At 38.4% G+C, this 21,001-nt stretch overlaps 1 protein-coding gene and 1 long non-coding RNA gene across 4 annotated transcripts in view; one reads left to right on the top strand and one right to left on the bottom strand.

Moving 5' to 3' along the window:
- The window catches only part of LOC115236233, a 69,746-nt gene that overhangs the window by 26,498 nt on the left and 22,247 nt on the right, over nucleotides 1-21,001 (bottom strand). The window contains exon 2 of the long non-coding RNA XR_003884155.1: nucleotides 10,395-10,437. This is a non-coding gene — a long non-coding RNA (uncharacterized LOC115236233). The remainder of the gene's footprint in view (nucleotides 1-10,394; nucleotides 10,438-21,001) is intronic.
- LOC115236232 overlaps nucleotides 10,940-21,001 on the top strand; it is a 23,268-nt gene continuing 13,206 nt past the window's right edge. The window contains exons 1-6 of one of the 3 annotated variants that reach the window (XR_003884154.1): nucleotides 10,940-11,599; nucleotides 12,628-12,751; nucleotides 13,328-13,478; nucleotides 13,958-14,174; nucleotides 14,610-15,015; nucleotides 15,118-15,246. Coding sequence is in view for 1 of the 3 variants with exons in the window: in XM_029808548.1 (XP_029664408.1) it covers nucleotides 11,355-11,599; nucleotides 12,628-12,751; nucleotides 13,328-13,478; nucleotides 13,958-14,174; nucleotides 14,610-14,736 (864 nt within the window). In the remaining 2 variants the exon portion in view is untranslated. Of the gene's footprint in view, nucleotides 11,600-12,627; nucleotides 12,752-13,327; nucleotides 13,479-13,957; nucleotides 14,175-14,609; nucleotides 15,252-21,001 lie in introns of those variants that run through there. The other 2 variants (XR_003884153.1, XM_029808548.1) reach the window with 2 other exon arrangements.

Here is a 21,001-nt window from a genome sequence, read left to right on the forward strand (position 1 = left end):
AAGATCATAGGATTAAAAAAGAAGAAATCTTGAAATCGATCGTTACTGTTAATAAAGATTAAGATTATATGACTGATGTAATGACGAATTTAGATGTACAAAGAAACATCAGCGAACAAAAAAAAATAAAAAAATAAAAAAAATTGTTATTTCTGAAGTAAAATCAGTGTGGCATAATCTTGCGATTAATGTTTTAAGATATGATAGAAATGTAACACGATAAGCATAATAGATATTAATATAACGGAAAAGCAAACGAGAAAATTATGAAGTACGGATGAATAAGAGAAAGGATAGGAGAGGGGTTAATGCGGTTTAGATTAGTTACCGAATCTGATACCATCCACTGGCCGCAATTGTATAAATACATAAAGGGCCCAGGAGAGAAAGAGAGATAAAGAAGGAGAGAGCAAGAGAGAGGGGAAGATATATACGGGAGAGAAATATCTCGGGTTGCCCGTTTGCAGCAACCCCCCTTCGGATTACGATTCTCGATGGTCTCGTTAGCAAAGATCTTCGGATTATGGAAGGCACTGATTGGAGTGCCGCGACTACAGGCAAAGGCCTCGTGTAACCACCCGCCCAGAACCGGTCATCGTATTACCATATAGATTCGCGTCGATCGTTATACGCGCAATTCCCCGAATCTACGAATGTACTAATCGTAATAACGCGTCCCAATCATCGTTTAATCCGTCGTCAAAGAATTCGAAGACTTTTAATGGCCAAATTCAAGCAAACAATCAACGAGAGATCAAATATATATTCGAAATACACATTGCACATAAAAAAAAATCAAATGTTCAAATTGAACAGAGGGTATTTGTTGTACCTGTGCCAACAAATTGATAAATTTAAACAACTTTCTAATAAAATAATTTAATGTTAATTGCAATTTGCATACGGCCGCGTGTTTATCTGAAACGTAAATATTCCGGAAGCGAACGAAATAATTTCGAAACGACGCTCATTAAAACCACCTTGGTGCACACATAAATATTTCGACATTAATGTGTTTATTTTGCATATTTCTGAAAAGATGAAAATTGCGTTTATAGCTATGTAATCCGAACCATTATTTATGTATCCGACAATATGAGCAAATTATTTATCAATTTTTGAAAAAAATTTGATTAAATAAATATATCGGATTTAAAATGTATTTATAAAATTAATTTTTTTTAATTAAATTGCTTTTATATCAGCCAGAAATAAATAATTTTGCAACGGAGGTTTTTCATATCTATATATAATATCTATATACTTTAATTAATAGAGTCAAGTATGAGAAATTATAGTTTTCATTTAAATCCAATTTCACTAACATACGTCTCAGATGCAAAGTCCGTCGATTGCAATTATGATTCCGATAATGAACTCGTAAGATGATTTTCTTTGTTCGATGCGCATAGAACACAGTTTTCCATCTTCGAATCATTTATCGCGAACGAGTTTTCTGAAGGTAAGAAATTTTACTTTAATTGATAACCGTGTTTCCCCGGAGTATTCCGCCTCTCGTACCACTTGATAGAACATTATTTAACTCACTTTAATTAGTTCCCATCTCGATTCGCGCTCTTAAATCGCGCTTGCGAACTCCACTTAATCCGTGTATGGCGGATTGCGAGTTTAGGAATTGAGAGCCAAGAGGGTGATGAGAAACCGGGGTGAGAGGGAGAGAGAGATGGAAAGGAATATTAAATTGGAGGTGGTTGACTTTTGTTCCTTCGTGACAGCGCACGCGTTCGTCGTCTGAAGTATAACCCTCGGACATAACCGGGGAAATCACTTGGAAAATCCTCAATGAATTCGCAATGAACTCGTGGTCGGCCCCGCACGTTCATACGTTACGACACCCTGGAGTTGTCAACCGCTCACGTTCCTTCCCAGCACTCTTTCTCCCCTTTCGCCCCCGTTCCTCGTCATCTTCCCATTCTCCGACGCGCGTTATGCTTTACGTCATCCCACCCTCTTTTGAATTCTTCTTCCGACCCTCATTCTTCGCTAATAACCTCGAGATAATTTTAGTAATATTGTTATATAACATAAATATTCTGAGAAACGATAAAACAGAGAGAAATTTTTAATCTTGTAAATGATATACATTCGGTGAGATTTTATGAAAACGCGAAATAGGTATCGTCGTTGAGATGATTTTTAAAGTATTCGTATTCTCTAGCGGTTGTATTAATTTATGACGAGATTTATAATACGCGTGCACGTTTGTATGTCAAGTGTATAACAGCCGCGAAACGAATCAGAGCGAACGTGATTTGTCAAAGGTGTGATCCTGTTTGTCGCGGAAAAATATTTTGAAGTAGATACTTGTGGTGCGGAAAGAATGTTTGCGAAACGTCGCTGTTTCACCGAGATGACGACGAATGTCGCACAAAATCACGAACAAGTGATTGCGCAAATTCTCGCGAAAATACCAACATTGTATCCCGTTGCTTGAAAATTACAGAACGTTCCATACTTACAGTTTTAGAGGAGAAAATATGTAGAAAAATCGTAAAATATAAATCGTAAAAACCAAATTTCAACATTAAAAGATATTTGCATGGAAATGTGTATAAATTTCTATTTCCTTCATATTAACTTATGTTCCTTTTTAAAAATCTAGATTCTTCATCATTTATACATTTGTTATAGAAGGTATCGCGTGATACATGTGGAGAACTCGTAGCAAAAATTGCATATATTTTATAGCTATTTATAATTAAAAGATAAATCTTCTTCGAACATATTTTTATATACATATTTATATATACATTTTGTTTTTCTCATCTCACTATATCATGTAAATCTGTCTCGCAAATACTTGGCACATATTACGCGACACGCTATGTAGCACATAGTTGACTACGTGTTCAATATAAAAGTTTCCTCCGGAAGCTCGCGTAATTCTCGTTTCTCTCGTCTCTCACATCTTTTTTCTCTCGCCGAGCCCGGTCTCTCATATCTTCTCGTTACCATATCCACGCTTCCACACTTTTCACCTTCTATTCGCTCGCGTGCGCGCCCCCCTTCCTCTTTCCTTCCTCGCCGCGGACAACGTCGTTAATCACTACCTATTTTAATACGATCCGGCGGCGCGTTACGCCTACGATCGAAGGCATTACTATTAATGCTTGATCACGGGTACCGGCTGAAAATAATTTTTCTAAAGCACCAAACGCGCGCGATCGGTTATAAGGGTGCCTGTCCGTACTCCGCGTGCGATCGTTAGTTTAAATCGGGATTTACATTGATCGAAGATAGAAGGCCATTGTGTGCGTCTGATAGTAATTGATATGCCCGGCTTTCGCATGCTAATCAAGCTGTTCGCGTTCATGGCGTGTGGCGTAAGATGATGTCTGATCGTGCCTCTTCCGTAAGTCAATAATGTAGAGCATTTATTTTATTAACTTTGTCCAATTATAATGTCTATTAAAATCGGAATATTCCGCATCAGTCGTTTTATTATTAAAAAAAAAAAAAAAAAAAAAAATATCAGAAACTTTATCTGAAAAATTAATCTCGTATCGTGATACCGGACTTTAATAATGTTCGCGCGCTAAACGCTTGTAAATTATACGTCCGTAAATTACGTCCGCGGAGATACGCGACGAATCACGGTGTAGGCGCTATTGTCCTCGCGGGATTCCGGCGAAAAGGATACGCATAATTCGACCGTACGCATTACTACTCGTTGATCACCCTCTTCGAGGAGTGGTGTCCAGCCGTCGACGAACGAACGAACGTGAACGAGCGGCTATTCCGGTTAAGAACGTTTCACGGTATGTGTATATATGTTGATTTATGCCGATGCCTCGAAGAAGCGGAAGAAGGGCGACGCGCAAATTGAACGAGCGTTTAGCGACGCTCCGTCGAGCGTGGCCGACTCTCCGCAGGGTCATGTCAATATTTAAATTAATCCTCGGTTCGCTCTCTCGCACACACACACACACACATACATACATACATACATACATACATACACCGCGCGTCTCAACTCCTTTCCGTCGAAATTATCGTCTCCGTCGCGTCCTTTTCCTCTCTTCTCCTGTTTTTTTCCCTCTCTTTTTTTTTTCCTTCCGCCAAGAGAGGGATCACCGCTTCCACAGCATTTTCCATTTTTCTCACGACATCGACATCGACTTTTCCGCCGCTCCGGTGAAACGGATTCCGCCATCCATGGTGCGCGCGTGATTAACTTCGTGCTCTCTACGATCTCTCTTTCCTCTTTCTACGATCGATAACGCCATGCGGAAATGTTCCGCGGAAACGTATGATTGCGCGATGGCGACCGTGCGGGTTTTCCGCCGAGTGTGCATCGAGCTTAAAAGGGAACTGAAAAGAGGAAAAACTTTATCTCCCCCTATACTTTTCCTGTATCCGCGCGTCGCAGATGTTTCCCCCTGTCGGCATCAACTTGCCGAATGCCATCTGCGAGAAATTATTTCCACGATATCAGCGGATGTACGATAACTTTATCTCGTCACGAATAAATTCATGTTTCGTGAAGCTTCTAGATATTCATACTCGGTCTGTCTCTCTCTCTCTCGGTGGAAATTATTATTTTTTATAATCAAATAGAAAATATATTAATAGAGCTGCATATTGATAAATGAGCTCTCGGAAAAGCCAGAGTGATCGAATCCAATTTTTTAAAATTTCTTAATTTTATTTTAGTACCAAAACACTAATATATTACATGTACTAAAATTGAGAAATTTATAAAAAATATAGTCGATCAGTTCGCCTTCTGAGAGGCTCATATTTTATAAGACTGCTGTTCTAACGATTTCATTCATTGTTATCTGTCTTTAAAAATAATACATATCGCGGAGATAATTAGTTTATTGCAATACAAAGTTGTAGATTTACGTTTGATCATGTTCGCATGTGTACCGACTTAATGTATCGAGTCGACAAAGTTTTCTCCGAGGAAGAATTTGTCAACGAAACTGGACCGAAAGGAAATGCGGTAATTTCGAAAACTGCGAAAGTTTAACGATAAATTTTTGAAAGTACCGAACGCGCCAGGCGCGTTAAGAAGCAATGCATTAAGTTCAACGTATTCGATTACAGAGCTTGCTGCAAACGTTGAGGAAGTTTCTACGGCGATTTTCACTTAATGAGTCAGGTTTGAAACTGGATTAAACACGAGTTAAGGACGGATTATAAAGTTAGAATTAGGTTCGATCTACCTTATTACTGAAGATAGGGCGACCTTGCGCATCGCGCGAAAAGAGACGGATATCGTATCATATATAAATATACAAAATTGCATCTCTCCATTAAATAAATAATATATAAAAAGATAAAACTCTCTTTTAAATATTATAAATATATGAATGTGTATATATATTTCATATTACATCAATAATCGCTAAACCTATTGAGCTTACAGCTGAGAGTGAAAAGATAAATTTTTCCCTCTCCTCTCCCCCCCAAACTTTCCGTTTAATTTCATCAAATTTGCATTCGATTAATAACACATGCAGTTTCGCAGAGCTTGTTTTCTAAGTATAATTCGGTAAGTTTTAAAGTTTTTTATAAGGTAATAATAAATCTCTCGATCTCGCATCTAATACATGTTATAATTGGATATCTCAGCCGCCTACGACACATCTTTATCGAAGTTGTTGAATAACTTTAGAACTCTCTTCACCGAGATGCAGCCGGCATTTTTATAACCCCGGTCAGCTATTTCTATCTACGGTGCAATCAAAACACGTCGGACTCGCCGCGTTGGCACCCGCGACTGATAGATTCCATATAAACACGCGACTTCGCTCGTCCGTCAATCGAATTCGAGCCGGCTGAATCAAATTGCGTTCGTGGAGAAGTTTTATCTCACCCGCGCATTTATGTATCTCGCGCGATCGGTCGCAGCAGTAGATGAAAGATTATTTTCGATAGACACTCTCGCTCGACGAACGCGCTTCAATCGCAATTGTTGCGGAAATCGACGAGAGTGAGATAATATTTTATTAGCGCTATTCTCTCGTCGCTTTTTACGAGGAAACAATTCCGAATATTTAGCACATCGACAAAACTTTGACACTGAATAAAATGTAGTTTGGCAAACAAGTTTTGCAATTTCTTCTTGGAATGAAGAAACAATTACATTTCCTTATACGCGTGCAAATTATTATCTTCTTTCCAAAAAAAAAAAAAAAAATCGAAGAAATTAGAAAATAAATAAAATCACTTTTTGAAAAAAAAGGCACTTTCACGGGATCTAATGAGAGTAACGGAATCTCGTATAACTCAACGTCTTTCTTCTGGATGGATTAATTCTTTTTTACAAGACACGCTTCTTCAACGAAAAATATAAATTTCTTTAAAAACACAAATTCCGATACTGCTGATATAGAATCGAGAGGAAGTTTCCCTCCAGCAAACATTGGCGCGCGCGAGATACGAGAATTAACGAAGATGGAAAATTTCTTTCAACACGGCGGCTTAATTTCAAAAGCGGCTCTGCTTAAAAAGACCGCTCGGCCAAATCGGTTGCCATTCATCCGAGAGATAATTTCGGAGAAAATCGCTTGCATAGGTAGCACAAACTGTTTCAACGTTCGGCGGCGTTCGGTGCAATGTTGTTCACCGCCTCTATTGATCGAAGCTCACAGAGGCATAGAGTTACAGGCCACTGACGGCGACTATATCTCTTTCCTTGTCTCTCCTCACCTTGTTTCTCCTCCCTTCCTTCCTTTCCCTCCCTCCTTTCTCTCTCTCTCTCTCTGTCTTTCACCTTCAGCTACCTCAGCTCACCCTTTCTCCGTCCCATTCTGTCGACTTTTCTCTCTCTCTTTCTCTCTTTCTCCTTCCGCGATCTGTCTCTTTCTGCGTATTTGGTCCTGAACTATCCGAATTCCATTTCCGTCCAATTACAATTCATCCCCGTTTCAAAGCGGCAGTCACGCCGCGTTCATTTCGCAAGCGCGCCGCTGCCAGAAGCAATCATTTCTTTTCTCCACACTTCACCTCTCCCTTAGCCTTTTCAGCCCGGTCACACTTCGCCTTCCGCTTTCTTCTGACCGTCTGTTGACTGGCCAGCGATGATGGATGCTCGTTTGAAATGCGAATCGCAATGTATAATCTTTACACTATTAAAAAAATACCTTTATAAAAAAAAAGTAAGAAAAAAGCGCTCGTCCAAAAAATTGTTATAGAAGGAAGTGTTTCTCTTTAATATACTTTTTAATCATCCAAAAAATAATTGTCTAAAGAAGTGTTGCTTTGATATATACGGGCTGTCTTGCTGTTACTATGCGTGACTTGGCGCGAGACACTATCGTGTTTCTCGATTACGATACAATATTTAAGTGACAAGTGATTGAAAATGTCATATTTATGATTTAATCGAAAGTTACCAGAATAAAAAATGTAATATAAAACATTATATTCATCGACAGAGATAATAGCAAAATTAGATTAATATTAAAATTAGTAAGATATTTTCAACACACATGCGATCATCGATATTCTAGAATTGTTTCGTGTATTTAATTTAAATTAGACGCGGCACGTTTGCGCATAGACCCGAGATTGTGCACCTGTGTGATAAGATGAGAAGCATAACTAAAGTGAGAAGCGGGCAGTAGAGCGAAGTTTAAGGAGTTTTGGGTGCGAGGGTGAATCTTTGCTAAAGAAAGTTCACCGGAGAGAGAAACGGTGAGAAATTAAGCAGATGCTCGACGTTGAACACCATAAGAGACATAGATTTTTTTTTTCTTTCAACTTCAGTAACGACATAAGTAACTGGATCTTCACCCTCCATTGCGCTCTCGCTCCTCTAACCAAAGTAAGAACGAAGGTCCCTCGATACTTTTGCGAGGCGATGCTTCGGGCGTATCCATCCAGAAGAGAGACATTGTTGAGCTATACGAGACTCCATTACTCTCATTAGACCCCGTGAAAGTGCCTTTTTTATGCTCCGGTAGCTAATCTCTCGAAGATCGATAAGCTTTAAGACGAAATGCCTCAACACCATATAAATAAATAGTTATAAATAACTAAATATTATTTTTTTTTTTTAAATGACGTCTCTTAATAATACGTTCGTCAATATATTCTACCCCGTCTAATAAAAAATTGCGAGAACAAAATATCGAAATTGATCTTGGTGCATCGTTATTCGCGCATACTGGTGCATCAAAACTCGTTATGTTTGTGTATCAATTATATTTTGTATATATTTTTGCGAAAGCTTTGATTCGATACGTGTTGTATTCTGCGGCCCGATATTTACAACCGCAATATTTTCCTTTATATCCAATGTTTGCAATGTTGTTGACATTTCTTTGATCATTGCAGTTTTTGATAAGCGGTTGACAGTTATCGCCTCCAGCAACACCAGCAATCGTGATAACGGTAAAAAAATCCAATTTTGTCGCATATTGATTTGTATCGTTTCTTAAAAGATATTTTTACAAAGTAATTGTAATTAACAGTCATGTTATTCTTTCAATTAATTTTTGATACCGAAAGAATACACGATGAAAGATTTAATTTATTAAAAATTCACGCAAGATCAATAAAATCTAGATTCTAAAAATTATTGCTCTAATACGAATTAAAAAGAAGATATTACACGATGACGAGGTAATTATCGCACGAGAAGAATAAAAGCTTAATCTCGAGCGATCGAGTTGATTATATCGCTCATCTTTCGTTTCTCGCGCGATACGTTTCGTCGGCTTTAATAAATAGCTTTTGCCCATAAGATCGATCCCCCCGTTCTTTCCCGTTCGCGGATAAATTTATCGAGGACGTATCGTTTCGGCCAATTATCCAATTAAGTGCCTACGCGATCGATTCATCGCCTGCGTCTTTGCCTTGGAAAAAGCGGCGAGAGTCGAGAGCAACATCGTTGATTGGCTGACCACCCCCGCATTATACGCGACATCGTCATATTCGTCGTCCCGGACGTGCGTATTGCCCGATTGATGACGACGATGATGATGATGATGATGATGCGGATTATCGACGATGAAGTATCGCGCTCGCATCGTGCACGCCGTCAACCCTACGCCGTGAATTATCGGCGAGAGACTCTCGCCTCTCGGGGCGCGAATCGAGGTACAACAATCGCCGTTCTTGAACGCGATGTTCGAGCGGATGTTCCGCGATATCCGCGTGACGCACGATTCCGTATTATACGCGGCGGATTCTGCAGCATCCCGCATCCGTGCGCATCTCGTCTCCCCCTCATCCTCCCCTTCCTCTTCCCCGCCGGCTAGATTGCAGCGGCAAATGCGATTTCTGCACCGATCGACGCGTCGTCATCGTCGCCTAATACGATCGACAATTAGATTTTGATCGAGGTTCGACGTCGCTTCGAAATCCCCGGCTTTGATGATGTCCAGACGCTGCTATCGATTTGATCCGCTAATGCATCACGTTAAAGAGTTTCGCGATCGCGAGAATGAGACGAGAGATGATCCGCCGCTGATACCTTTTGAGATGTCGAACGCGATAAACGCCCACTGCACGATTGTTCGCTCGTTGTCGTTAGCAATATGCATGATTTAACGACTCTCTTAAGATATAAACGATTAATGAAGCAATTAAAATACATATCACAGGTTTTATATCTTTGATTAATACAATATTTTAACGTTATACGTATACTTCTTCTTTTTAGTTAACACGCCGATGCCTTTTAAAAATATTATATTAATATATAATTTAAATATATAATAATTCGCTCGCATCGTGCACGCCGTCAACCCTACGCCGTGAATTATCGGCGAGAGACTCTCGCCTCTCGGGGCGCGAATCGAGGTACAACAATCGCCGTTCTTGAACGCGATGTTCGAGCGGATGTTCCGCGATATCCGCGTGACGCACGATTCCGTATTATACGCGGCGGATTCTGCAGCATCCCGCATCCGTGCGCATCTCGTCTCCCCCTCATCCTCCCCTTCCTCTTCCCCGCCGGCTAGATTGCAGCGGCAAATGCGATTTCTGCACCGATCGACGCGTCGTCATCGTCGCCTAATACGATCGACAATTAGATTTTGATCGAGGTTCGACGTCGCTTCGAAATCCCCGGCTTTGATGATGTCCAGACGCTGCTATCGATTTGATCCGCTAATGCATCACGTTAAAGAGTTTCGCGATCGCGAGAATGAGACGAGAGATGATCCGCCGCTGATACCTTTTGAGATGTCGAACGCGATAAACGCCCACTGCACGATTGTTCGCTCGTTGTCGTTAGCAATATGCATGATTTAACGACTCTCTTAAGATATAAACGAATATTTTAACGTTATACGTATACTTCTTTTTTTTTAGTTAACACGCCGATGCCTTTTAAAAATATTATATTAATATATAATTTAAATATATAATAATTTATATATTTATATTATAATAATTTATGTTACTAAACTCACCATTTTGCCGCGATAACCTGATTCCGATGTTCATTCGTAAGATCTGCAACAATAATGTTAATAAAAAATTAATATAAACACTTGATAGATTAACATAAAGTCTATTGAGAGTATCAAATTAAAAAAAAAAAAATGATCACATATGTGTGTTATGTATAAATAGAATATTAAAAATCCTAAAAAAGAAGCAGATGCATTATCTCTTCAATATTGCAAGTCGCGGGAAGCGGCGCTTTAAAAAATACAACTAGGTCGGAAAAAAATGTTTCTCGTACTCTTTGTTCTTGTTTGACACAAAAAGCATCTTTGTATATCGACTATAAAAGGTATAAGACTGAAGAAGGGGTTCTAGGCAGAGTACGAATGTGACGTCACACATTTGTATATAAACAGATTGAAAAGCTCTTTTTCGAGGAGTTCACGTAGATTTTCGACAATGCCAAGTATCGTGCCTATTATTACATCAATAATATCATTCGAAGTATCTGTAACAACGCTCCTTTTTACAACACGTATTCGCACCGACGTTTGAACAAGGAACTGAACCTTTGCGGTCTATCCTTCTTTTTTTCTCGCGCAATTGAATCTTTGCGGTCAATTTTTCTTTTTTCTCGCACGTGTGCGCATCAATAGTAATCAAGGGATTATTAACTGATTGCTCGTCGAGCTGCGGCTCAGGGACACTTTTTGCCGTGCAATCTTCCGTTCGTCGTCGTCGTCGACTTAGCTCGCCCATCCATCGTAGGCGCGTATAAAAGGACCGTAGTGGAACGCGATCCGGAGCAGTGTAGCACGACGTATGTCCGGTCTCGTGCCTCTCGTCTCGTCCTCCCCGAGTGATCGATCTCGCGTAACGCGTTACACGTACGTAAATATACGTATAGAGCCGTTCCCTCACACGAGCGACAGCATACCGTGAGATCACCGTGAGTTCTCGGTTCGCTGACAACGCTATAAAAGATGTCGCAGCCGGAACAAGGTGGCAGTGCGCAGTGCGACAAGGACATGTCGACGTCAAAAAGTAGCTCGATGTTGCGCCTGAATCAGGAGGGCCGTCGCGGCTCCGCCGACTGGCAGGACCAGGGCGACAGCGACTCGGAAATCAGCGAGAACGATTTTCTCACCAAGGGCGCCTTCCTGCTCACCCCGAGCCACGAGCTCAGCATGGAGAAGGCCGCCACCATCTGCGAGAAGATGAACTTCCGGTGAGAACCACTTTGGCGAGCCACGACTTGCCGTTCGACACGAGGATTTACCTTCCGGATCTTGATAAGAGAGAGAGCGAGAAAAAGGGAGAGAGAAAGAAATGTTAAAACGGGCGTGTACTCCGATAACTATAATGAACGAGCTTGAAGCGTCATCAGTGTTTTAATTACTTTATCTTGCATTCGTCGGTCCGAGAAATTACACTACCATTATTGCAAAAAATGCACATGTATTTATGCAAAATTTGACGATAAGGAATATTTAGAAATGTGTAATTTGATCAAATCTTTAATACCACTACCTTTTTAAATCGATTTGTGATGGATTATTTTGTTCCATTGTGCAAGGACTACTTTTACTTTTTCTATCTTTTAAAATGAAATCGAAAATTTCGAAATGAGAAGATATAAATTATATTTTTGAATGAATTTACATTTACAAAAATTAATTATTTTGAACTCTTTGAAGTTTGAAAAATAAAAATTACAGAATTATATATAATGCTAAAATATTTTATATGCACAAAAACCGCGGTTTATGCTAAAATTTTATTCTTACTGACTCATAAGTTCTTCCTGACTATTGTGTAAGTTATTTCGACTATCGCTTAGTTTAATCCACAAGAAATCCTAAAGTGCTTCGTGTTCGAATCGAATCTAAAAGTAGTTAAGTCAGCTGGCGCGTCGCACAAGTAGTAGAAGCAGTAACAGGTCGGACAACAAATCCATTAAACCAACTACGTACTCCGATTCGGTGTATGTGTGTGTGTTATGAGCATAAACTTTTTTGCACATCGGCAACCAGCGCATGAGGATGGCAGAAATTCACTCACAATTAACATCGCAAAGCCAAACAGAGTGAACTAACTTTTAACCGCGGAATTATTCCGACTTATAAAAAATCATAGAAGATAATATATATCATTAATATATCTCATTCACGCGTCGAATTCCATGCCTGAATATATTTTTATTATAATCGATTTTTATATTATAATCAAAACGATCCTCTGTTATATGATCTATAGAGGCGCATTTTCTTTGACGAAAACCGCCACCGGCATTCTCTTCAAGTTCAGCAACATCGAGGACTTTCAGGCCGTGTTTAAAAAGGGTTTTCACAAAGTGACAGGCGCTCGTTTCTACAAAAAGGTGAATACTCTCCCGTATCAACGAATTTTCACGCCTTAATTAACTCCGCGCTTATCACAGATATTTTAATATCGCTTTATAAATAAATTATGGCTGACAAAATAATTATGGCGCGGCGCAAATAATATAACGCATTACTGCTTTGAGACTTTTACATCTGGTGTTATCTTTCTAAAGCTAAAGTACCTGACGCAGAGGAATGCTTTATAGTGCTTTTACAACTAATCTCGGGATCTGCATGGATTTTACCCGCCGGTAGTACAAACATATGGTTGCGGATATACAACAAAGTACAAAGGGTTTACTTGCTTGAAAGTTAACGGGAATATCTTGACAGTAACTCGCGTAAAGCAACCTATTTATATATTTGCTTTAATTTGATTATTGCAATATCGCATAAAATACGATACTACGGATTTATTAAACGCTGTATTACAGTGATCGTTAAATACTAGTTTTATTTTTCACGGAATTCGCATACTTAATCTTTAGAATAAAATTTTGCAATTTTCCAAATGAATTTCTCATCAAGAATAAATGTGATAAATTATGTACATTATAATTCATAATACATAGGTCGCTATACCGTGTAGACCGGCAAAGATCTTCACCGTCTATGTTCTTGATGTGCCCGAGGAATTGCCGGAGGACGATATTAGACACGCTCTCTACAAATATCGATCTATCGTCGAAGTAACCAGGCTACCCCTGAATACGGGAACTGTTTGTGAGTCACGAGAATGCAAATGCTTCTATATTTCTCATACCGCTGCTCTATCTCGGGGAAAATACCAGTCCCTATACATATCGTAACGTGATAGACTGCTCTCTTCTTTGAACAATTTCGAAAATATATAATTTATACTTTAACATATATAGATATAATATTCAATATATAATTATATAATATTTCAATAATATGTTTTTGTACTTGTACATATACATTTTTATATTTTGCATATATGTAGATAATTTAAGATTTCGATAATAGATTTATTTTACAAAAGGCATCTTAATTTGAAGCACTCTCGAATATAAAATATTACATTTTTTTGCATTTCGCGTAAACATCAACGAGAAATCGTGATCACAATTGACATTATTTTTGACATTATATTGTATGCACATGTATTTAAAAGTATTATTACTTTGCGCATCGAGCTACCTCAGCATGCAATAAAATGATGGTGTGTTAAAATAAATCAGTGAAGGCCATCAATGACAAGTTAAAGAGCGACGCGCAGAATCTCAACGAGCCGGCGACGATTTATACGGGGCCACCCGTTATAAGGGTTACCCTGGCCAACGTCGAGGAGACCTCGATGCTGCTGAGCCGTGGTTTGGATTTTTATGGGGCCACATATTTTCCCACCGAAACGCCCCATTCAGCCGCTCAACCCCTCGCCAAATACAAAAACAACAGGTGGGAAGTGAATTCTCTCGCTCATGCGACGCGAGCCGCGCGTGATTCATTGAACGACAAATTCGTAGCCGTGTTAAAAATTACGCGCGATATATGCCAATATCGTTCCGGCCGATATTTATAGCCCGATATTCATTAATTACTGGGACAACGCCATCGACAATACAGTATAATGACGGTTGTTTAAATGTCCGTTACTTCTAAATTAATACAGCTGTTATTAAATTGCTATTTTAAAAATGATTTATACAAAACGATTTTTCCATTATGCGTGACCGATATTCTTCCTTTATTTTTTTAATTGTGTCGTCTGCTTTAACTCGCTGCGAAAAAATTATCTATCTATCTATGCTTTATAATGTAGAATTAAAAAAGTAATGTTTAAAAAAAAAAAAAAAAAAAAGGCACCCCCTTTCACGTGTTTCGCCATTGCAGATGGATCGAGCTGGCGTCGATCGGCACGGGACAAAGAGTGAGGGACCTACTTCCGGTCTTTGACAACGCAGGCTTCAACAAATTGCCACCTCCGGCGAGCCGTGTAATAAAACCGCAAAGAAACTGACACGTTCCCCCTTCCCCCCTTCCCGGCTGACACCCCGAATTCTTCGACGGCCGCCACCGCCACCGCCGCCACCGCGATCGATAGTGGCGGCGAATCGAGGGAGGACGCCATCGCGAGAACGACGCTACGACCTGAGGATGACGACGCCAACGCAGACTAGCTCGATCGAAATTCAGAAAATGACACAAGGATTCAATTCGAGCGATTTTAATCCTTCGTCGATCGCGATGTTCGAGAGAAGAGAATCAGCCATTCGTGCACTTAGAGATAATGCATGAGGTAAAGTATAAGGAAAATTATATTTCTCGAATATCGAATGGATAATCGAATCAAGTTTTAATTTTCTATAGAGGTACTTTAAATTATTGATAGTTATTACAGGATTGATTATTGTGTTGATATCTTTGAAAAATCCTCTATAACCAACACAATTTTTCGGATCAAGAATTTTTGGATCAAAAGTAAATAATTTTTACTTTTATCTTTTACTTAAGAAAAAGAGAATTTTTATATTTACATCCCTCGCTTATAAAAAATAAAATAAAATTTGAGAGATTTTTCTTTCAAATATATATTGTCTAGTAACATTTTATATTAATCAGATTTATTATAAATTTGACAAAAAGAGATAAGAAAATTAATTAATTTTCCTAATTACATAAATTTCAAAAATAAATTTTATCTTTAAAGAGATTAATTTAACTCTGTAGTTGGTACTACTCTCTGAGTTATATAAAAAAACATTTAGTTAAAACAAAGTACAGCTATATACCTCTCAGATGCATGTGCGACCGATGGAGGGTCAAGCGTAATGTGCAAAGAGAAGCTGAATTATACGTTCGCAAATCGTAGAGCCATTTCTGGGCATGCATACGCGTAAGATACATCGTACCGTTTCACAGGTCGACGTGATTCCTCCTCCTCGTCCTCCTCCCTCCGCACACACATACACACACACACACAGTGAAGGTTCCTATTTTTCCGCTGGCGGAAAGGTCAGCGCCGCCGTATCAAACGCAATATATATATAGTATATGAAATTACTGTTCCTATCAGTCCCCTACTTTAACGCCAGTCACGCGAGTAATATTATCTTAAAACACGCCAGATTGATTACACACGCCAGAAATTAATTCGCCAACGCGCTGATTAGCAAGGTTCTCGCCGAGTAAAAGTAATCGAACGTCATACACGTGATTACTCACGAAGATGAATCACGATGATTTACGGATCTTTGAAGTTGCTTGAAACGTTAACCTTGTTTGTTATATATATTTTTTTAAAAAAGGTTGTTTACTTTAATAAATATAACTTGTTATCATATTACTTTTTATTAATTGAAAAGAGAAAAAAATGTATCATATATATATATGTGTGCTTTTATTGTACTGATAAATTTATAAATGTGTTAAACCCACTTATTAAAAAACCTTTAATTATAACATAGATTGATATGTGTACATAAGTACAAAATAGCTATTATTTTAAGAGAACACTTTTAAAATATAAACTTTCTATTAGAAGATTACAAATTTATTAATAATAATAATTAACACATTTAAATATGTATGTATGGTTAATCTAATTTTGTAATAATTTATTAACTAAGCTATTGCATATATATCGATTTTATGACGTTAAAATCTGACGGTTAGTATTTATTGTTTACTTATAATATAATATAACTGTAAACAAATGATAAACAAATATATAATATCCTTAATTAAAAGTATGACATAAATTTTGGAAAATCCCTAAATATATTAAATATTTTAAGAATCGTTAATATATTTATAGAGCAAGATTACCTTTTTTAAGACAAAATAAATCAAACACATGATGAAAAATCAACGAGAAAAAAAATTTCTCTCTAATAATTTATTTCATATATCTTAGTGTGGCTACATGCCCAAAATCCCTTTTCTATTAATATCCTTAAGGGGATCCTGGATTGATTAAACAATATCTAATAGAAGTAATATCATTAAATGGAAATAATAAGTATATAATATTGGATTAGAAAAAAGCTAAAATATTTGTGAATGAATCCTACACTAAATTGTAACATTGTTCAAATTTATATTTAAAAAAAATGTAAGTAATTTAGAAATTTGTGACATGAGAAAAATATTGAGTGTGGGTGAGAGAATGAATTTATGAGGATGAAGAAAAGGGGGAATATGGCTTTTTTGTTCCTTTACTCAAGAGTTTAGTCGACATAAACGTCGCCGTTTTTTATTACTGAGCGGCAATTCAATAACGATGACATTTACTTTGCGCGCATGCAATGTACATGCGCTTATTAGGATATATATTATGCCACCCGCGCGCACGTTACGTAACCGGTAATATATTCCGTTATATAAACGTTCCATTGCAATTACGTAATGCCCGTGTATGGATGGGACGTATCTACTTGATGACTTGATCGTGATATATGCAACCGTACTTCGCCATTCGCGTGAAAGCCATAACGACGTACATGCCTCCTTATTAGAAGGATTACAATCCGTACTACAATGTATCGCGTATGCTTATCACTTTGCGGTACATTTATTTTAAATAATTCCGTTATCGTCCTCTACGTAAGTGGCGAAACGGAGTCGCAATAAGAATTTAAAAAAGGTAGTAAAATTTTTCTTCTTTTCCTTCCTCCTCTTTCTCTCTCGCGTAACTTGAATTAGATATACTTCAAAGATTAATCTTTTAAAACTTCAGAGCATTTTTTGAATATAAAATAATCACATTTGAATTGTTATCCTTATTTCCCGTATAAAAAAATAAAAAAAAGAGAGAAAGTCGAAGAAAAAAGAAAGCGATGATTATACTTGCGTCTTATAACGCACTTTATTTTTGATTATTTTCACTTCCGACGGGGACGAGAAGAGTGCCCGTCGCTTTTAACAAGGAGAGACTTTATCAGGAAAAGAGCCCGTGGAAAGAGAGAAACTTGGCCGCGATGAGTGGTGGTCACAGGAGGGTATAAGTAATTCTCCGAGAATGCTATTACGTCCTGCTGCGCCTTCGCTCGGGGGCGAGGGCTATTTCAACGCGTAATATGAGAGAGGGTGGATATGGGAGGTGGTAAATGTCAGCTATGTATGAAAGAGAGTGCCGCCATAAGAGAGCGAACGTGGCGCGGACAGAGCCGGGTTATCCGCCATCGCGCAGGGGTTGGGGAACGGGGGTTATCCACGGCCCTGGTAAGAAGCTCTGGGGACCGGCGATAAATTGTGTGCGTCTTCTGAAAAAATCTCAGGTAACTTAAAATATTGTACGGGTTTTTGTCCTAAACATATGAGAGAAAACACGTCCGTGGGCGAGGGAATATAGAGTTGAACGGCGTCATTCGCTGTTTGCGGGTTATTCGTTACAAACTAAAGGACGGGCAATGTCTTCTGTCTCTCACATAATTTTACGCAATTTACTTATAATTCAGCTGTACGAATATAATTGAAAAATATTTATGTTTGTAATAATAATTGAGATTTCAAAAAATATAAAAATTATAATAGTACGCTTTGATCAAATTATGCACATCTTGTAATGAAATAATTCAATAATAAATGTGCTTTGTAATAATATACATTTGATTTATTTAGTGCATTAATAATTGTCAGAATATCTTTTATAAATTTTCTTGAAATTTATTTTAATTAAAAAATAACGGCATATAATAAAATACATATATTTTTTTATTATTTATAAATTATTATAAATACCCAAATGCAAGGAAGGATTGCGCAAAAACGACTTTACCCTCTAAGTGTATTGTGTGAAAAATACGCGGAACGACAACTGCCGCCAATTTACCCACTCCAAATTTTGATGCAACGCGGCGGATTTTTAGGACGAGTTAAAGTGAGAAACCTAGTTTTGTTAATGGCCGTAACTTTATTCCAGAGGACGAAGCCCGAGCGGTCGAGCTTCGTTCACCAACAAGTGCCATTATCACCGCCTCTCGACTTTGTAACCATAGACTAATTTCGCTTGAAGAGTCCGCCGGACATTTAACCGATTTTTTTTAGTCTCCGTCTCCGCAAATTCCAATTTTGCGCGCAAAGAAATTTTCGAAAGTTAAGCGCGACGAGTAATTGCATTCTCCCTGTGATGACTACGAAGAAATACGCGGTTACGTAATCACTGACTTTCATCGGGCATAATTTAGAATCTATTCAGCATATATCTACGTAAAGAATAAAAATCAAAAATCTTGGCCATTTTTATTATAAATTAATTTTAATCCGCAAACAGAGAGCATTAATTAGTCGTTCAGTTTAAGGACTTTATAATATGTTGGTTTCAATGACTTATACTGGTTTCGCCATTTATTGTACAACGTCTCTAATCATTAAGATTACTTTTATTTTATAATTGAAAATGACATTAAAGAGATCACTGAAAGTCTGCTCAATTCTTCAGGCTCTTGACAAAGTTGTAAATTTTTTTTTTTTTTTTTGCGCAAATATATCAAATACTATCAAAATAGATTTTCACAAGTTTGAAAATAGATTTTACTCCTTTCCAACGAGCGTGTTAATAAAACACGGTGACGTTGTCGGAGAATTGACTGCAGGTAAATTATTTAATCGACACTATTTCAATCCGGAGAAAAAATAGTAATGTATCTCTTGGAAAAATAAGACAGATCGGTTTATTCGAGTGGAAATACGGTAACTCGGCCGAATCGAAATCACTGTTGAGTCGGCTCGTTCGCCGGAACGGGAAAGCGTGTCGAATCGATTAAAAATGTATGCGGAACGTGTGCTAAGCAGCGGATAGGCTTCGAGAAGAGGCCTCGGGGGATCACCTCGAGCGCACGAGAGAGGGAGGCGTTCGTTTATCAAGCGTTCGAGAAAGGAACGAGAATCGATCGGAGGATCGAGCAAGGGCTTGCTTGCCAGGCAAGCTCGAATATTACAAGCGACGAGAGGGATGGAGAAGGAGATACGGAAAGAGAGAGATAGAGAGGATAGCGAAACGCCTGGTAAGCATCTCTGAAGGACCATTCCCTCGAAGCTTGTGCGTTACTAATCGCATTGGAGTCATCTATATTATTACGAAGCTCCTGCGCATAACCCCCTGAGCACGCTATAGGTACGTGGATGCAAAGGTCCCAACCGATCGGTCCTCCCTCGCCTCTTTGCTCCATCGACTGCGCATCCTCCTTCGGCCCTTATTACCTACGGCTCTTCCTCTCTCTCTCTCTCTCCTTTCGTTCTGTGCCCTGCTTCGACATCCTGCAGGCTTCCGCGCACGTGCTCTTGCAGGAACGCGCAGAAATTACTAGCTGCAATTTTCGATACAGCCTCGATCGTCGATCTTTAAGCGATATTCCAAGATTCGAGATGGAAAAGATGCTTTAACATTCAATCTTGAATCATTTTCCTCCATTTCTCTAACACAGATTTTCCCAATACTAATCTTTTATATGATGCCAACATTCAATACGTGCGATAATGTTATCATTAGAAATAATTTGTTTTCCACGTAGCAATTTTCACTCAAATGTATCTGAAAAGCCGCGTGAAAAAATGCGTTTATTCGTTAACGTAGACGGAGATTATTTGTTGTGTTGATTAAATTAAACTGAAATATTTACATACCGTACACGTTCATTGCGAAAATAACGGGGATTAAAAGAGAGAAAGGACGAGCAGATTTTCCGCATCAACGTCGAACAATAATCGATACCGCTCGCTCTGTCTACCATGCACCATCGCACCTGCGTTTTTATTACATTGTAGTTGGCGCCGAGTTTGATTAGAGGCTCCACGGGTGGTAACCAAGCAATCTATCTGTAATGTCCCGCGGCGTCAACTCTCGTTTTCTTCCCATCGCTCGACTAATTAAATAAATATAGGACACGCAATGCACGCGCGCGTAGTGTTTTCCGATCGATATCGAGTTTCAGGACAGGCTTCATCTAATGTGTCTGTGAGCACGCACACACACAATAGACCGCTGTGGGCGCAAATAAAAAATCCGTGCGACGAGAAATGAGATAGGGAGTACGAAAAATGTGCTTAATTAAGAATATTTGTTCTGTAATCAGAGAAGAAGTGTAAGAAGAAAGCCGTTAAGCCTGTTTAACGGTCGTTAATGTAGTGGGGTTTCGTGGAAAAAAAAAATCTTCTCATTATTCTCAAATTCGTGTAAATTTGTAAGTTAACGCTCGAAATTTTGTTCTCGTAATATTGTGTAGTATATTTTAAAATTAATTATAAATAATAATTTTTAAATAATAAAATAATTATAAATAATA

This window comes from Formica exsecta, unplaced genomic scaffold (genome assembly GCF_003651465.1).
Source record: "Formica exsecta isolate Colony F162 unplaced genomic scaffold, ASM365146v1 scaffold247, whole genome shotgun sequence".
NCBI lineage: Eukaryota > Metazoa > Arthropoda > Insecta > Hymenoptera > Formicidae > Formica > Formica exsecta.